General features: G+C 36.3%; 1 protein-coding gene across 11 annotated transcripts in view; it reads left to right on the forward strand.

Moving 5' to 3' along the window:
* trol (terribly reduced optic lobes) overlaps positions 1 to 13,219 on the forward strand; it is a 1,731,230-nt gene that overhangs the window by 1,486,876 nt on the left and 231,135 nt on the right. For all 11 annotated transcript variants that reach the window (XM_090387691.1, XM_090387694.1, XM_090387699.1 and 8 more), the window contains one exon: positions 11,783 to 12,055. In XM_090387691.1, coding sequence (XP_090243817.1) covers positions 11,783 to 12,055 — 273 coding nt within the window. The remainder of the gene's footprint in view (positions 1 to 11,782; positions 12,056 to 13,219) is intronic.

Consider the following 13,219-nt stretch of genomic DNA (forward strand, 5'->3'; position numbering starts at 1 on the left):
GTTGATGGCCTAAATAAATTTATGGCTGAGCTGGACAGGTATTTGGAACGAATGGAGGAGTGAAATCGGAGCTTTTTTTTTTTTTGGCTGATGCTGGATAAGCTTGCTTTCTTGCATCATTTGCCTCTACTAATGATAATGCTAAACAATACTTCAATCCTGTTAAATTTCTTGGACTAATAATAGACAGCAAACTAAATTTCCAAGCCCACATCACTTATTTGAGAACTTCTTGTATAAAACATTTGAACATACTTCAATCAATCTCTTCAATGTCATGGGGCACTGATCAATATAGTTTATTGCATCTTTATAGAAGTTTAATCTGTTCACGGCTAGATTATGGTTGTCCAGTCTATGACTCTGCCTGGAACACTACTTTTAAATGGCTAATTTATCTGTCACAGTGCTCTGAGGACTGCACTAGGAGCTTTCAGGACTTCTCTCATCCAAAGTCTACATGTTGAAGCACATGATCCCCCATTACACTTAGAAAAACACTACTGCTCCAATACGCTGCTAAAATCCAGAGTCTACCATTGCACCCAAGTTGGTAGTATCTTTATAATACTCGGTGGGAAACCTTCTATGAGAGCAAGCCAAATGAAAATAGACCTGCCTTTCTCAGGATAAGAGAGCTTGTTCACAGTTGGAATGTCAAATTAAATGAAATCTTTCAAGACACTATTGCACCTGTTCCATCTTGGACATATGTGTCTGTCTCTCAAGATATACACTTCCTCCAGTGGGGGAAAAATATTATACCTCCCTGCAATATCAGACAATTACACTCAGCTCATGCTACTATGAACAACCATGCCTGTAAAATTAATACAGATCGTTCCAAAACCGACAGTATGGTAGGAGCTGCGGCAGTTTTTCATTTATGTACAACTTCAGCCACACTACTGCTATCTTGCAGTGTCTTCACAGCTGAATTGTGCTTGTGCTTAGTAAGATTATTGAGCTTTCCATCTCATCTGCCAGGAACTCACATCTGGTGAGTATGGACTTGGCACACCCAGGGTCTTGAGCTGGATATCATCATTCTTCTCTTTCTTGTTGATTCCCTTCTACTTTTGACTCTCTCTCTCTCTCTCTCTCTCTCTCTCTCATGTAACTCGGGATTTTTTTTTGGCTGGTGCAGCATAAGCTTCGGGCTTCCTTGCACCATGTAGCTAATAATAATATGTAAAAAATTTACTCAGACTCCCTCAGTGCTGGCATTAGCATTAGTAGAGGCATATGATGCAAGAAAGCAAGCTTATGCAGCATCTTCCAAAAAAAAAAACCACTTCCATTTCACCCCTCCGTTCGTTTGAAATACCTTAAAGTTACTTAGGCTTTCAACTTCCACAACAAGGGATGGAAGTCTGTTCCACAAACCAACTATCTGCTGGCTAAAGGCAAATTTCCACACATCTATCCTACATCTGTCTTTCCTCAATTTGAATTTATGCCCTCTCAGGTGATTATTCTGAGCAAGAGGAAGACTCCCATCAGCATTGAGCATACCCAAACCATTCAAGGCTTTATACACTTCTATCAGATCACCTCGTCGGTGCCTATTCTCCAGACAATGTAATTCGCAAAACTTAAGCCTTTCTTCGTAAGAGCAACCCTTTCTTCCATTCACTAATCTTGTTGCCCTTCTCTGTACTCGTTCCAGCAGCTCTACATCCTTCTTGAAATGACGCCTGCAGACCTGTATATAGTACTCAAGGTGTGACCTGACCATTGCCTTATACAAGGGAATAATCACCTCCTTATCCCTGCTAGAAAAATTTCTGTATATCATTGTCAAGACACCATGAGCTACTCTTGCAGCCCATCTGCACTGCTCAGAAAACTTCATATCATTCTCTACCATTGTCAGTGTCAAGATACGTTGCTCTGGGGTTAGTGTTTCCCATATGTAGTACTTTACATTTGTCAATGTTAAACTTCATTTGCCATCTCTCAGCCCATCTGCTCAATCTTTCCAGATCTTGTTGCAGCAGCATAGCATCAGCAGTGTTCTTAACAACCCTGCCAACCTTTGTATCGTCTGCAAACTTGGACATTAAGTTTGATATACCATCATCAATATCATTTATAAACACAGAAAACAACAATGGACCCAACACTGAACCCTGAGGGACTCCACCAATAACATCAGTCCACAATGAGCAGTGTCCATTGATTATCACTGTCTTCTCCCCCTCAACCATCCCTTTATCCATAGCAGCAATTTGCCTCCAATGCCACACTGCTCCAATTTGTACAGCAGTCTTCCATGTGCAACAGTATCAAAAGCCTTTATAAGATCCAAATATATAATATCAAAGTTATTCCCTGCATCCAGTTCTTTTGTGACTACATCTTAGTATCCATTCAAATTGGTCAGGCAAGACTTTCCCTTAACAAAACCATGCTGTGTCCGAGCTATAACTGAAGTCTTGTCTAGATGATCCTGCAGTGCTTCTTTAACCTGTGCCTCCATTAATTTTCCTGGAACAGAAGTTAAACTCACAGGTCTATAATGACTTGTGTCAGCTTTTGATCCTCCTTTGTGAATTTGGGTCATATTTGCACACCTGCAGTCTATGGGTACTTCCCCTGAGTCTAAAGAAGCTCTCATAATTACGGCTAAGGGTTTGCTTACTTCCTTTGCTGCCTTCTTTAATATAACTGGATAGATCCCATACATTCCAGGTGCCTTTTTTATGTTTATCCTCAACAATTTTTCCTCCACTTTCCTCTCAGTTATTACAAAATCATCTAGCTCACTGCCAGAGTTTACTTCACCTGTGGCATTCCCCTACCTGAATAACTCCTCATGTGTGAATGTAGATGCAAAATACTCGTTTAGTTTATTAACCACCTGAGCAGGATCCTCAACTGTTGGACCATCAATATCCAGTGGATCAATCTGATTCATCCCTTTCCTTCTAGAGTTTACATAGCTAAAGAACTCTTTTCCGTTTTTCTTTGTATCCTTTGCCAAAGATTTCTCATAATCTGCCTTTGCCTGCCTAATCTCCTTTGTGACTTGGTTACAGACCAGCTTATATCTATTATATGCTTCCATGTCACCCATTAATTTATATATATCCCATGCATTTTTCTTCTCTACCATAAGTCTCATTAGTTCATCTGACATCCATTTAGGCCTAAACCTTGAACAATATTTCTTAGGTGGTATGTAAAGCTTAGTAGCTTCCAAGATAAGTTCTTTGAATGCTTCCCATTTTGAATTTGCTGTTGGTAACATCATCAGTTGATCCCACTGTATAGAATTTAAATACTGCCTCAGACCATTGTAGTTGCCTTTACGAAAGCAAAAAACCCTTCTCTTTACCCCTGATGGTAGTTACCTCTTTGAGTAATCCCACTTCAGCACACTGTGATCACTGCCACCTAGTGGTTCCTTTATCTGCAGATTCTTAATGCATGAAGAATCACCATTGATAATCAGATCAAGAGTATTACTCTTTCTAGTTGCCTCCCGAACATGCTGATGTAGAAAACAATCATCCAATAAATCTATAAAAGCCTTGCTAGTGTGTGAGTGACCAATCCACAAATTCCAGTCAATATCTGGGAAATTAAAATCCCCCATTATAAGACTCTCTGATATACTGGCCCACTCTATTTACCTGTACAGTTTCTTATTATACTCATCAGAGTCATTAGGCGTATAGCACACACCTACTCTCAATTTTGATCTCCCAATGCTTATGTCACACCAAGCTGACTCGACACTGCACTGGCCAGCAATGTCAACTGGCTTCACTTCCTTGGATTTTGTGTTTCTTAACTAATAGCATAACCCCTCCTCCCTTCCTATCCTGTCTATCCTTTCTGTACACATTGCACTCTCCAGATTCCAGTTCTGCATTCCTTATATCAGTGTGACACCACGTCTCTGTTATCCCAACAATATCTGCCTTTGATGTTTTGACCAACACCTCAAATTCATCAAATTTATTTACCAAACTCTTAGCATTGGTGTACACGCAACTATACATTCACCTGTTCCTATTCTTAGGTACCCTAACACAACCCATGTGTTTACTTGTACCGCAATGACTCCCTGCAGTCTCTGAAATACCCTGCATCTTGTTTTCCAGGTTGCTTCCTATTCCAATAGAAGCAGTGCAAGAATCACTTTCACCTCTACCAGTGGCTATGGTTAATCTATTACTACTTGTATCCCCCCAAGCTAGCAATTTTCCCGACCCACTTAACACTGCCTCAATAGCATCAGCAAATATTCTTGCACCCTTTCTATTTAAGTGTATCCCATTCCTGTAGAAGCAGTCTCTCCTGTTAACAAGTACAGACTAGGCTGAAAAAAATTCTACCCCTTGAGCCTTGCACAATCTTTCCTGTGTCGAAATGATCAACAAGGCTCTTATCATATACTCCCTCCTATCGTATCTGGGCAGAACTGGAGATACTTTCAAATTCAACCCTAATTCACGGCTTTTTTTCAACAGTGACCTGTACTTGTTAAGTAATTCCGCCGGTCTCCTACTCTTTATGTCATTAGTGCCAACATGTACAACTATATCACCTTTTGTGCCCTTGAAAGATGATATCCGCTCTACAACGTCATCAACCTTTGCCCCTGGCAGACATACCCTGGTCCTGTTCCACCTTTCCTTTTTACAAAGCATGTTCCCCGTTTCCCTGACAATAGAGTCACCAACAACTGCTAGTTCCTGGGAGACCAGCGCATTCTACCTTGGGGGTTGCCGCCATGTTGCGTGATGACCAAGTGCAAGCTCTGGTGTTGATGTCAGCAGCTGAGAGCTTGATGGTCCCCTCAATTTAGATCCTTCGAGGGCATCCACCCTGTCCTTCACGCTATCATATAGGCCCATAACAACGCTGAGTTGTTGCCTGATTTCCTTACGCTCCTTACATCGCACACGTACAGAGATATCCCCCATGGCAATATCATGTCCTGTACCTGATTGCTCCACAAACATCAAGCAAGCAGTGCATTTTAAAAGGCTGTGATTCAGAGGGCAACTGCCCCCCTCAGTTCTCTCCTGAGCCACAGCACTCCCATTAGCTTGAGCCTTTTGCTTTGCTGCTCTGGTCTGAGTCATGATTTCGATTTAATGTCAATAAAATTTCAATTTTAGCACAAAATTATAACCCTAAACTTGTATTCCGACACAGTTATAATGCTATATATATTTTTCAGTATCGAATATTATCTACGAGTTCTGTTTATATAACTTCCGTATCAAGTTATGTATTAATTATGTTACATTTGTAAAATCTAAGTCATTATATGTATTTAGTTAAAAAGTACAATTTAATTGACAATGAAGTTTAAGAAGGTTAATAGATTTTACTGATTAATTGAAAATATTATATTATATACTATACTATACTAAGCTAACACTATCTAGTTTGGGATATGACGTTGTAGCGTATAAAAAATGCGGAAAATTACGAACGGTAAATCTACGGACACAAGTATTAATTAACTTCCAAATCTCACTGTCTCAATTCAGAATAAAATAGGGATCCTGACTAGGTCTATAAGCTTCTTATAGAAAATAATTTAATATAACAGTTGGTCAATACAGCGGCTAAATATGGCTAAAAAACTTCTCGTTCAGTGGAGCTGCAACTTGTAACACGTGGATTTGATACCCTTACCAGTACTAAGTAATACCTACAAAATCTCTAAGTTAAACTTTAAACTAAGTATCATAACTAGGAATATAAAGCTACTCTAGAAAATAACTTAATATGCCAATTTAAGCTAATAAAACAGAAAAAACTTCTCTATTCCAGGAGCAGTAAAAACTTCGCCTGTGCAAGGCTACCCTCGTTCACCTGCCATAAGGAAGGATTTCTCCACTTCTCATCTTACATTGAAACAAATTCATTCCCAGCTATTCTCTTGCAGTGTGTCCAATCAGTCAATTAGTTTTTGCTGGATCCCTGGCCATTCTGGCATTCCAGGAAATGAATTTGTTGCTAAACATTCTCAACCTGCTCTCTCACAACATCCTCAGGTTCCTTATTCTGACCATAAGTCTGTCATATGTAAAGCATGCTACGATAAATGGTCACAGATCTGGAAAAGTGACACCAACAATAAACTTTGTCAGATAAAAGAAGATCCAAAGCTGTGGCTCTCTGGCTTCCGACAAAACAGATGAGAGGAAGTGGTACTGGCAAGACTCAAAATTGGACACACTCATCATACTCATCTCTTTCTATTATTGGGAGAAAACCCACAATAGTGATCATTCTGTCAGAAAACTTACAGTCCGTCGTCTTCTAGTTGATTGTCCCTTACATTCCACCATCCAGTCAAACACTCTTCAGTCACTTTCCACGTTGTCCACCATCCAGTCAAACACTCTTCAGTCACTTTCCATGAGATATATTCCACCCAATTTATCTCATTTCTTAGGAAATTAAGCAAATATTGAAGAACTTTTATTGTATCAAAAACATATTGGCTTGTACCGAAGCATATAATTTAACTTCTCTAACAATATGCATCTTATGAATTAACAATGAACAGGCACAATTTGGCCTTAGTAGCCCCTGTGTCATTAAACCAAATAAAACAACATTGGAGGTAGGTGAAATGGGAAGGTTTTTTTTTTTTGCCGATGCTGTATGTATAAGCTCACTTTCTTGCAACTTTTGCCAGCACTATTACTAATCCAGCAGAGATATTTAGCATGGCATTTCGGACGTGCATGTAGCATTTGAGGAATTGTATAGTCATGTATCTATGAATAATGAACTGAAATAGGTGTCATAGTGATTCCAATAGTTTCTCTATTCTTTAATCCTCCTTTTTCTACTGTGTCTTGCGGCCTTTTAATTTGTTCTCTTTCTGTAATTGTATTATTCATACCTCTGCCATATGTACTTTACTCTTAATAATTTGCCCCCTTTTTTTTTGTAATATTTGAAATACTACTATAGAAATAAGAGGAGCAGCTCTCTTTTTTTTTTTTTACTATTTTTCTGTTTCTTTTTTCTCTTTCTATACATTCACCTTTCATACTACTCAATTTGTAATCATTGTAACGCAATCTCACATAGATAGTAATGACATCATCAATGACTGTTTTTCTGTTCCTGAATATTTGTCCATTTGCAGTCAACTTGGACATCATTTTTTTTTTTTTTTTTTTTTTTATCCACAATGCACCATCAGTGGTGATGATCCACTGGCCGAAATATAGAGTTTACACAGAATACTGTAGGATTTCAGGGGAATTTCAACACAGTGGTTGAAATTTTGATTCTTCAGAGATTTTCTGCAGAGAGTCTCCTAGAGAGGCTGTCTTGCTGAGCACAGTCTCTCTAAGTAAAGGGGAATATTGCAGAGTACTGCAACTCAACATTTCGGTAGTAGAAATCAAATTAAAATTTGTTTTATCTGCATTCCTCAAACTCATTGTAAAGTGGACTAATTTTGTACTGTGTAGGGCAAACATGGCTTGGTTCTAGAGGTTAAATGTAAACATGTTATGTTTTTAACATATATTAATTCCACTATGCTGCTGTATGTTACTTCCATATGTATCACTTGGCTGTTCACTTACATAAAAATACATTATTCAGTTGTGCATATGTTCACTAGTAGAGACCACCTTCCAGCTGATAGGATGCCAGTAAGCTTCTAAACAGTTGTCCTAGTGGTGTTGTCAGAATTTTAAATAGCAAAGTCACCTACTTGAATGACTATCAAATTTCAAAAGATATTAGCAACTTAGGCAGAATCATGGATAATAACACGTCTCAAAATTGAGCATAACCTCAAGCTTTAGGATTGAAACTGAATTTTAATTTGAGTTTATGCATAGTCAGGATTGCAGATTTCTGTTATATGCCATTGCCCTTTGCAATGTTAATTTTATTTCACATCAAGTTATTATTAATTAGCAATAGAGCATTGTAATCAGGGGCGGCTTGTCCATAGGCACTACAGCACCCCCCAGCTATTTAAATCTAGATATACAGTGAATGGAGTTATATGAAATTTTGTGAAGAACAATGCAATGCAATGAATATTTTTATTAACAGGACCAGCATATAGTATGCGCATCCTCTATTTCCAGTAATCATTTCAATAATAAACAAATAAAAACACGAAATCGTTTCCAACTTACGTTTAATTAACTGTAGGCCTCGCTTACTTATTGTGCCAGGCAGTGACACATTTTGCATTCCAGTGAATATCTGGTAGTTGGTTGCCATTGGCAACCAAAATGTATATTGGCAAATTTGCCAATATACATTTTTTATATGTGAAACGAATCAGTCACTGTAAAGTGCGCAGTGCAGATTTCATCGTTGACCATGATGGTGTGTAGCCACAATCTAGGTGTATTTTTGTTATTCGCCCAAATTCCCATTAAGTAATTAAATAATATCAGTGTTAAGTCAATACTCAACATTCAAGAGTGTAGTTATGTGATTACAGCTACTGTGCACCAGGTAGTTACACATTTTGCATTCCAGTGAATATCTGGTAAGTTGGTTGCCAATGGTATATTGGCCACTTGCCAATATACAATTTTTATAGGTGAAACGAATTGTAGCTTAATTGAGCTTGAACTTGGTAAGTTGAAGTTATATTATGAGGTGATGTGTAAGTAAAACATTATTTCTACAACACACGATTTTGTGAAATTTGATTTGGTCATGGCCTTTGTGCTTCCCCATGGAGTAAATCGTGTGATGGTGAATAAACTTCACCAGCTTAGTTTTTCACAATTATCTCTCCAAGAAAAAAAAAGTCAAGGTCACTCCACATCAGATTCAAATTTCTCAGTGGGGAGTAAGTAATAATAAGAAATATATTCGCAGTTTTAAAACTGAATGGTACCAAAGGAAAAGTTGGCTTTGTGGTTGTGAAGTTAAAAATGCATTGTTTTGTTTTCCATGTTTACTGTTCAAAGGTGACTTAACGTGGACAAAAAGTGACTTTACAAACATAAACAGAATGAAAGAAAAACTCTAAAACATGAGAGTTCAAAGCAGCATATTGATAATGTGATTTCACTATCACTTTTAGGAAGCGTAAATATTAAAGAACAGCTTAGTGAGAGGCCTATAAACTTTCGATCTGCAAACATAACAGAAAAGTTACCAAGAATCGTGGGGTATTATCTAAAATAATAGACTGCGTTAAATTTTGTGGACTGTTTAAAATTCCTTTACGTGGACATGCTGAAAAAGAAGATTCTAAAAATCCAGGAGTATTCAGAGGATTAATAAATTTCGCCTGTACATTAGATTCCAATTTAAAGAACCATTTAGAAAGTAATGCAGCATTTAAAGGCATTTCCAAAACTATTCAGAATGATATTCTTGACTGTTTGCTGCAAATATGCCGGGATGAAATAAAAAGAGAAATTAAAGAAGGTTCATTCGTAGCTGTCATGGCTGATGACACAACACGTTTCAGAACATATACTAATGGTAATTGTTCTGAGATATGAACTAAATGGAGACATTTTTGAGCATTTTTGTTTCACTCCAGAAAGCCAAACGGTAGGTGGAATATTGAAGCGCATTCTAGATCAGTTAGACATAATCCTCGAAGGAAATACTTAAAACTTGTTGCTCAGACATTTGATGGTGCAAGTGTGATGAAAGGGGGAGTTCAGGCTAAAATAAAAGTGTACAAAAATGCACATTTTATTCACTGCTATGCATTCCAACTGAACCTGATGATGAGAAATGCAGCAAGTAATACCCGAGATTCAAGAATATTCTTTTCGAACCTCATGTCGATACCAACATTTTTCTCCAGATCACCACAGCGTCTCTCTGTTCTCAGAAAGCATATGGACAGCCGTGTTGCCCGACCTTCCCCTACAAGATGGACTTCAATATATGCACCGTGAACAGCATTTATGAAAATTTTGAATCTTAAAAAAGTTCACTGAGGAACTACAAGTGACAGAAAATGCAGATAGGATGATTTTGGAAGCAACTGGAATTTTGGACATCTTGAGTAATGAAAAATTCGAGTTCTAATTAGAACTTTTCCATCAGAGAAATTGAGGCAGTTAGAATACATGATATAGGAAACTTTAAGAATGCCATTCTAAAAATCAGGAATTCAATGTACTGTGAAAATCCTTCAAAAATACTCATGATCAAAGAAAAGAAGTATACGACTATATAAGTGTTGACATAGGTGAGAGATATTCTTTTGCAAAGCAATTAATTGCTGCTAAATTGTTTAACAAGGAGAACTTTGTTATTTTTTGTACGAAAATGCCCATGGAAGAGGTACAGGAGACTACTGAGGCATATTCCATGATTGAAAGAGAAAAACTTCTTACAAAATTACAGTTTTCTATAGCTGACATGATCTACACAATTATTGCAAATTAACTGACTTGCTAAAATTTATCTCAGAAAATAATCTAGCTGAAATTCTTGGTGAACTTACAAAACTCATAAAAATTCTTTTATGAGTTTTGTAATTTCATTTCGAAATTTGACCATTCCGATTACTACTTGAGAGCCCAAACACTGCCATTCAACATTAAAAAGAATAAAAACATTTTTAAAGAGCACTATGAATCAGGAAAGGCTAAATTGCTCAAGCAATGCTTTCAGTAGAGAAAATCTTGGTCAACAGTGTGCCAAACTTGAATGAAAAGGTTATTAATCTATTTTCAACAAATAAAAACTGAAGAATAGATTTTGTTTTTAAATAAAAGTTCGTCTGTTAATGGTAAATGTCTAGTTAATGTTTTGTAGTATTTTTAACTTGCTTATTATTATTACTGTGTATGTCTACATGGCTTATAACCAAGGCAATTTAATGTAACTTTAAGATGCAGTACCTTCAAACATCAAGTCATGAGCCGCCACTGATTGTAAGGCCATTGTCTAGTACATCATTGTACAATGATACTTATCTCACTGATGCCATCTTCAAGATACAGCATCATCTCTAGATGATACTACCATTATTTTTGTTATTATGAAAATGAAACATGATCATAAACAGCTGTTATTTTGATTATCTTTCTATTATTAGAAAGCAATTTAAGCCTAATACTGTTCTTTTGTATATATAAATGAGGAGGATGAAAGAACTAACCTTAACTGTATATAATCATGATCCATCTCATTGCAAGCTCAAGAGCCTTTGCCAATTTTGGAATCTTATCAAAGTTCAGTTGTTTCTTTTCATCATCCTTCAACAATAATAAAAATTCCCACGAACTTCTTTAATTGTGTTGTCATAGTTTATATTGCTATCATATTGCCCATGATTGTTATAGCAACAGAGTACAAATGGATAATATATCCATAATTGGTTTTTATATACATATATAATTAAATATTTGATATATTTTAATATGATATTTGGTCTTATGTATTTGAAATTATCATATTAAAATTGAAATGCATTATAACCTTATATGCAAATTAAATATAGTGATGAAGGGTAATATATTGCTTCTTTAATTTCATATCAAACACCAAATGCACATTAAAATATTAGAAAATTTCAACATATTTTAGATAATAATAAAATGGTAACATTACTTTCAGTTATCAACATTGATGAATCCTTTTTATTAAAAATCTTTTGATAAAATCTGTTTTATAAAAAAAAAAAAAAAAAAGTTAATTTATCGAAATAAACTTATGGTGCCATGTTCAAAATTTTAATGATATTGTCCTTTCTGTGAAATGTCCCAATATCAGCATTAATTTTTGTCTTCTGAAAAAAAAAAAACACACTCATTTTAAAAAGCACTTTTTCCTTTAGCTATTCCAACCCTTGAAGTTAAAATCGAGGCAAACAAAGAAGTAGTCAATATTGGAGACACTCTTGATTTGCAGTGTAAAGTAACAGGTGATCCTAATGCTAGAATCCAGTGGACTAAAGTTGCTCATGATGGTCCTCTCCCTGATAATGTTCGTATTAGAGGAAGTGCAGTATTAATTAATGGTGTCATGCCAGAAAATGGAGGAGTGTATCGTTGCAGTGTAGAAAGCTATGCTGGAACATTTAATGATGACTACGTGCTAGCAATCCAAGGTAATATTTTAAGGTATAGATTTGTAAAATATAAATTTAAAGCATAAATATTTCTTGGATAAATATTGTTTTGTATTGTGAGGCTGTAGTAGTGTTTTAACTGAAGTCCCCACAGGATATTTATATTATATTTTTAATCTGATAATTGAACAGACATCCAACAGTGTTCATGTCAAAATTAGATATGAGTAAATAGTCAGTTAGTGTATGTATTTTATATTGCATTAAATCAATATCATTTTGGAAAGCATTTGAAAGAAAGAATACAATGTTTGCTAAGATGTTTTGTGTCCTTTACAGATAGTAGTTTTAAATTGTGCAAATTTTGTAAAATAAAATGGAGTAAAATTTAAATAAAAAAAAAATATATACAGTGAAACTTCTCCTAATGGACACCTCTCGTTAACGGACACCTCTCTACAACGGACATTTTCAAATTCCCCAACTCACCTCCATTGGTTTTAACGTGTTTGCAGCTTCTGTCTAGCGGACATTCTCTGTAATGGACAGGCAATCTGCACTGTTTCGTTTAGATTAGCACTTAATTTGATCTCCCCATAACGGATAGCGGGCAAGCTCACGGCCTTTTTTCTAGGAACGTTTCTTCCACGTATTGCCTCAATCGTGTATTTATTTTCTATTTCCAATTCTCTGAATTTTATCAAGGTTTACGTCGTGGTTCTAAACCCTTTTTCAAGAATTTTAAGGCACATGTAAAACTTCTGATGAATTCGGTGCATGCAGGGGGGGGGGAGGAATATGGTCGGCCTTTCGTCTTTTCAGTTTTCAGTTTTGTTCAGTGTCGTGTGAAGTGCACAATGTCTTCTCGTAAACATTTAACTTTAAAAGATAAAGTCTAACTCATTAATGCATATGATCGGCAAAAAAATAGTGTTCGCAATCTCGCTGCAAAATTCAAAATCGGGAAGACGCAGGTAAGCGACATCCTAAAGAAAAAAAATGAACTGCTCAAACAATTTTGGCAACACGGAAATGATCAGGTTCAAAAATCATTCCCGAAAATTGTTGGACTTCAAATTTGTCGCGCACGTGCTAAAAAAATTCCCATTAATGGGCCTATTATTAGGGAAAAGGTTTTGGAGGTTGCGAAATCTATGGGAGTAAATGAGTTCAAAGCTTCTGTGGGATGGCTAGACAAGTTCA

Source organism: Mastigoproctus giganteus, chromosome 13, assembly GCF_048544385.1.
Source record: "Mastigoproctus giganteus isolate SK-2022 chromosome 13, ASM4854438v1, whole genome shotgun sequence".
In the NCBI taxonomy this organism is placed as follows: domain Eukaryota; kingdom Metazoa; phylum Arthropoda; class Arachnida; order Uropygi; family Thelyphonidae; genus Mastigoproctus; species Mastigoproctus giganteus.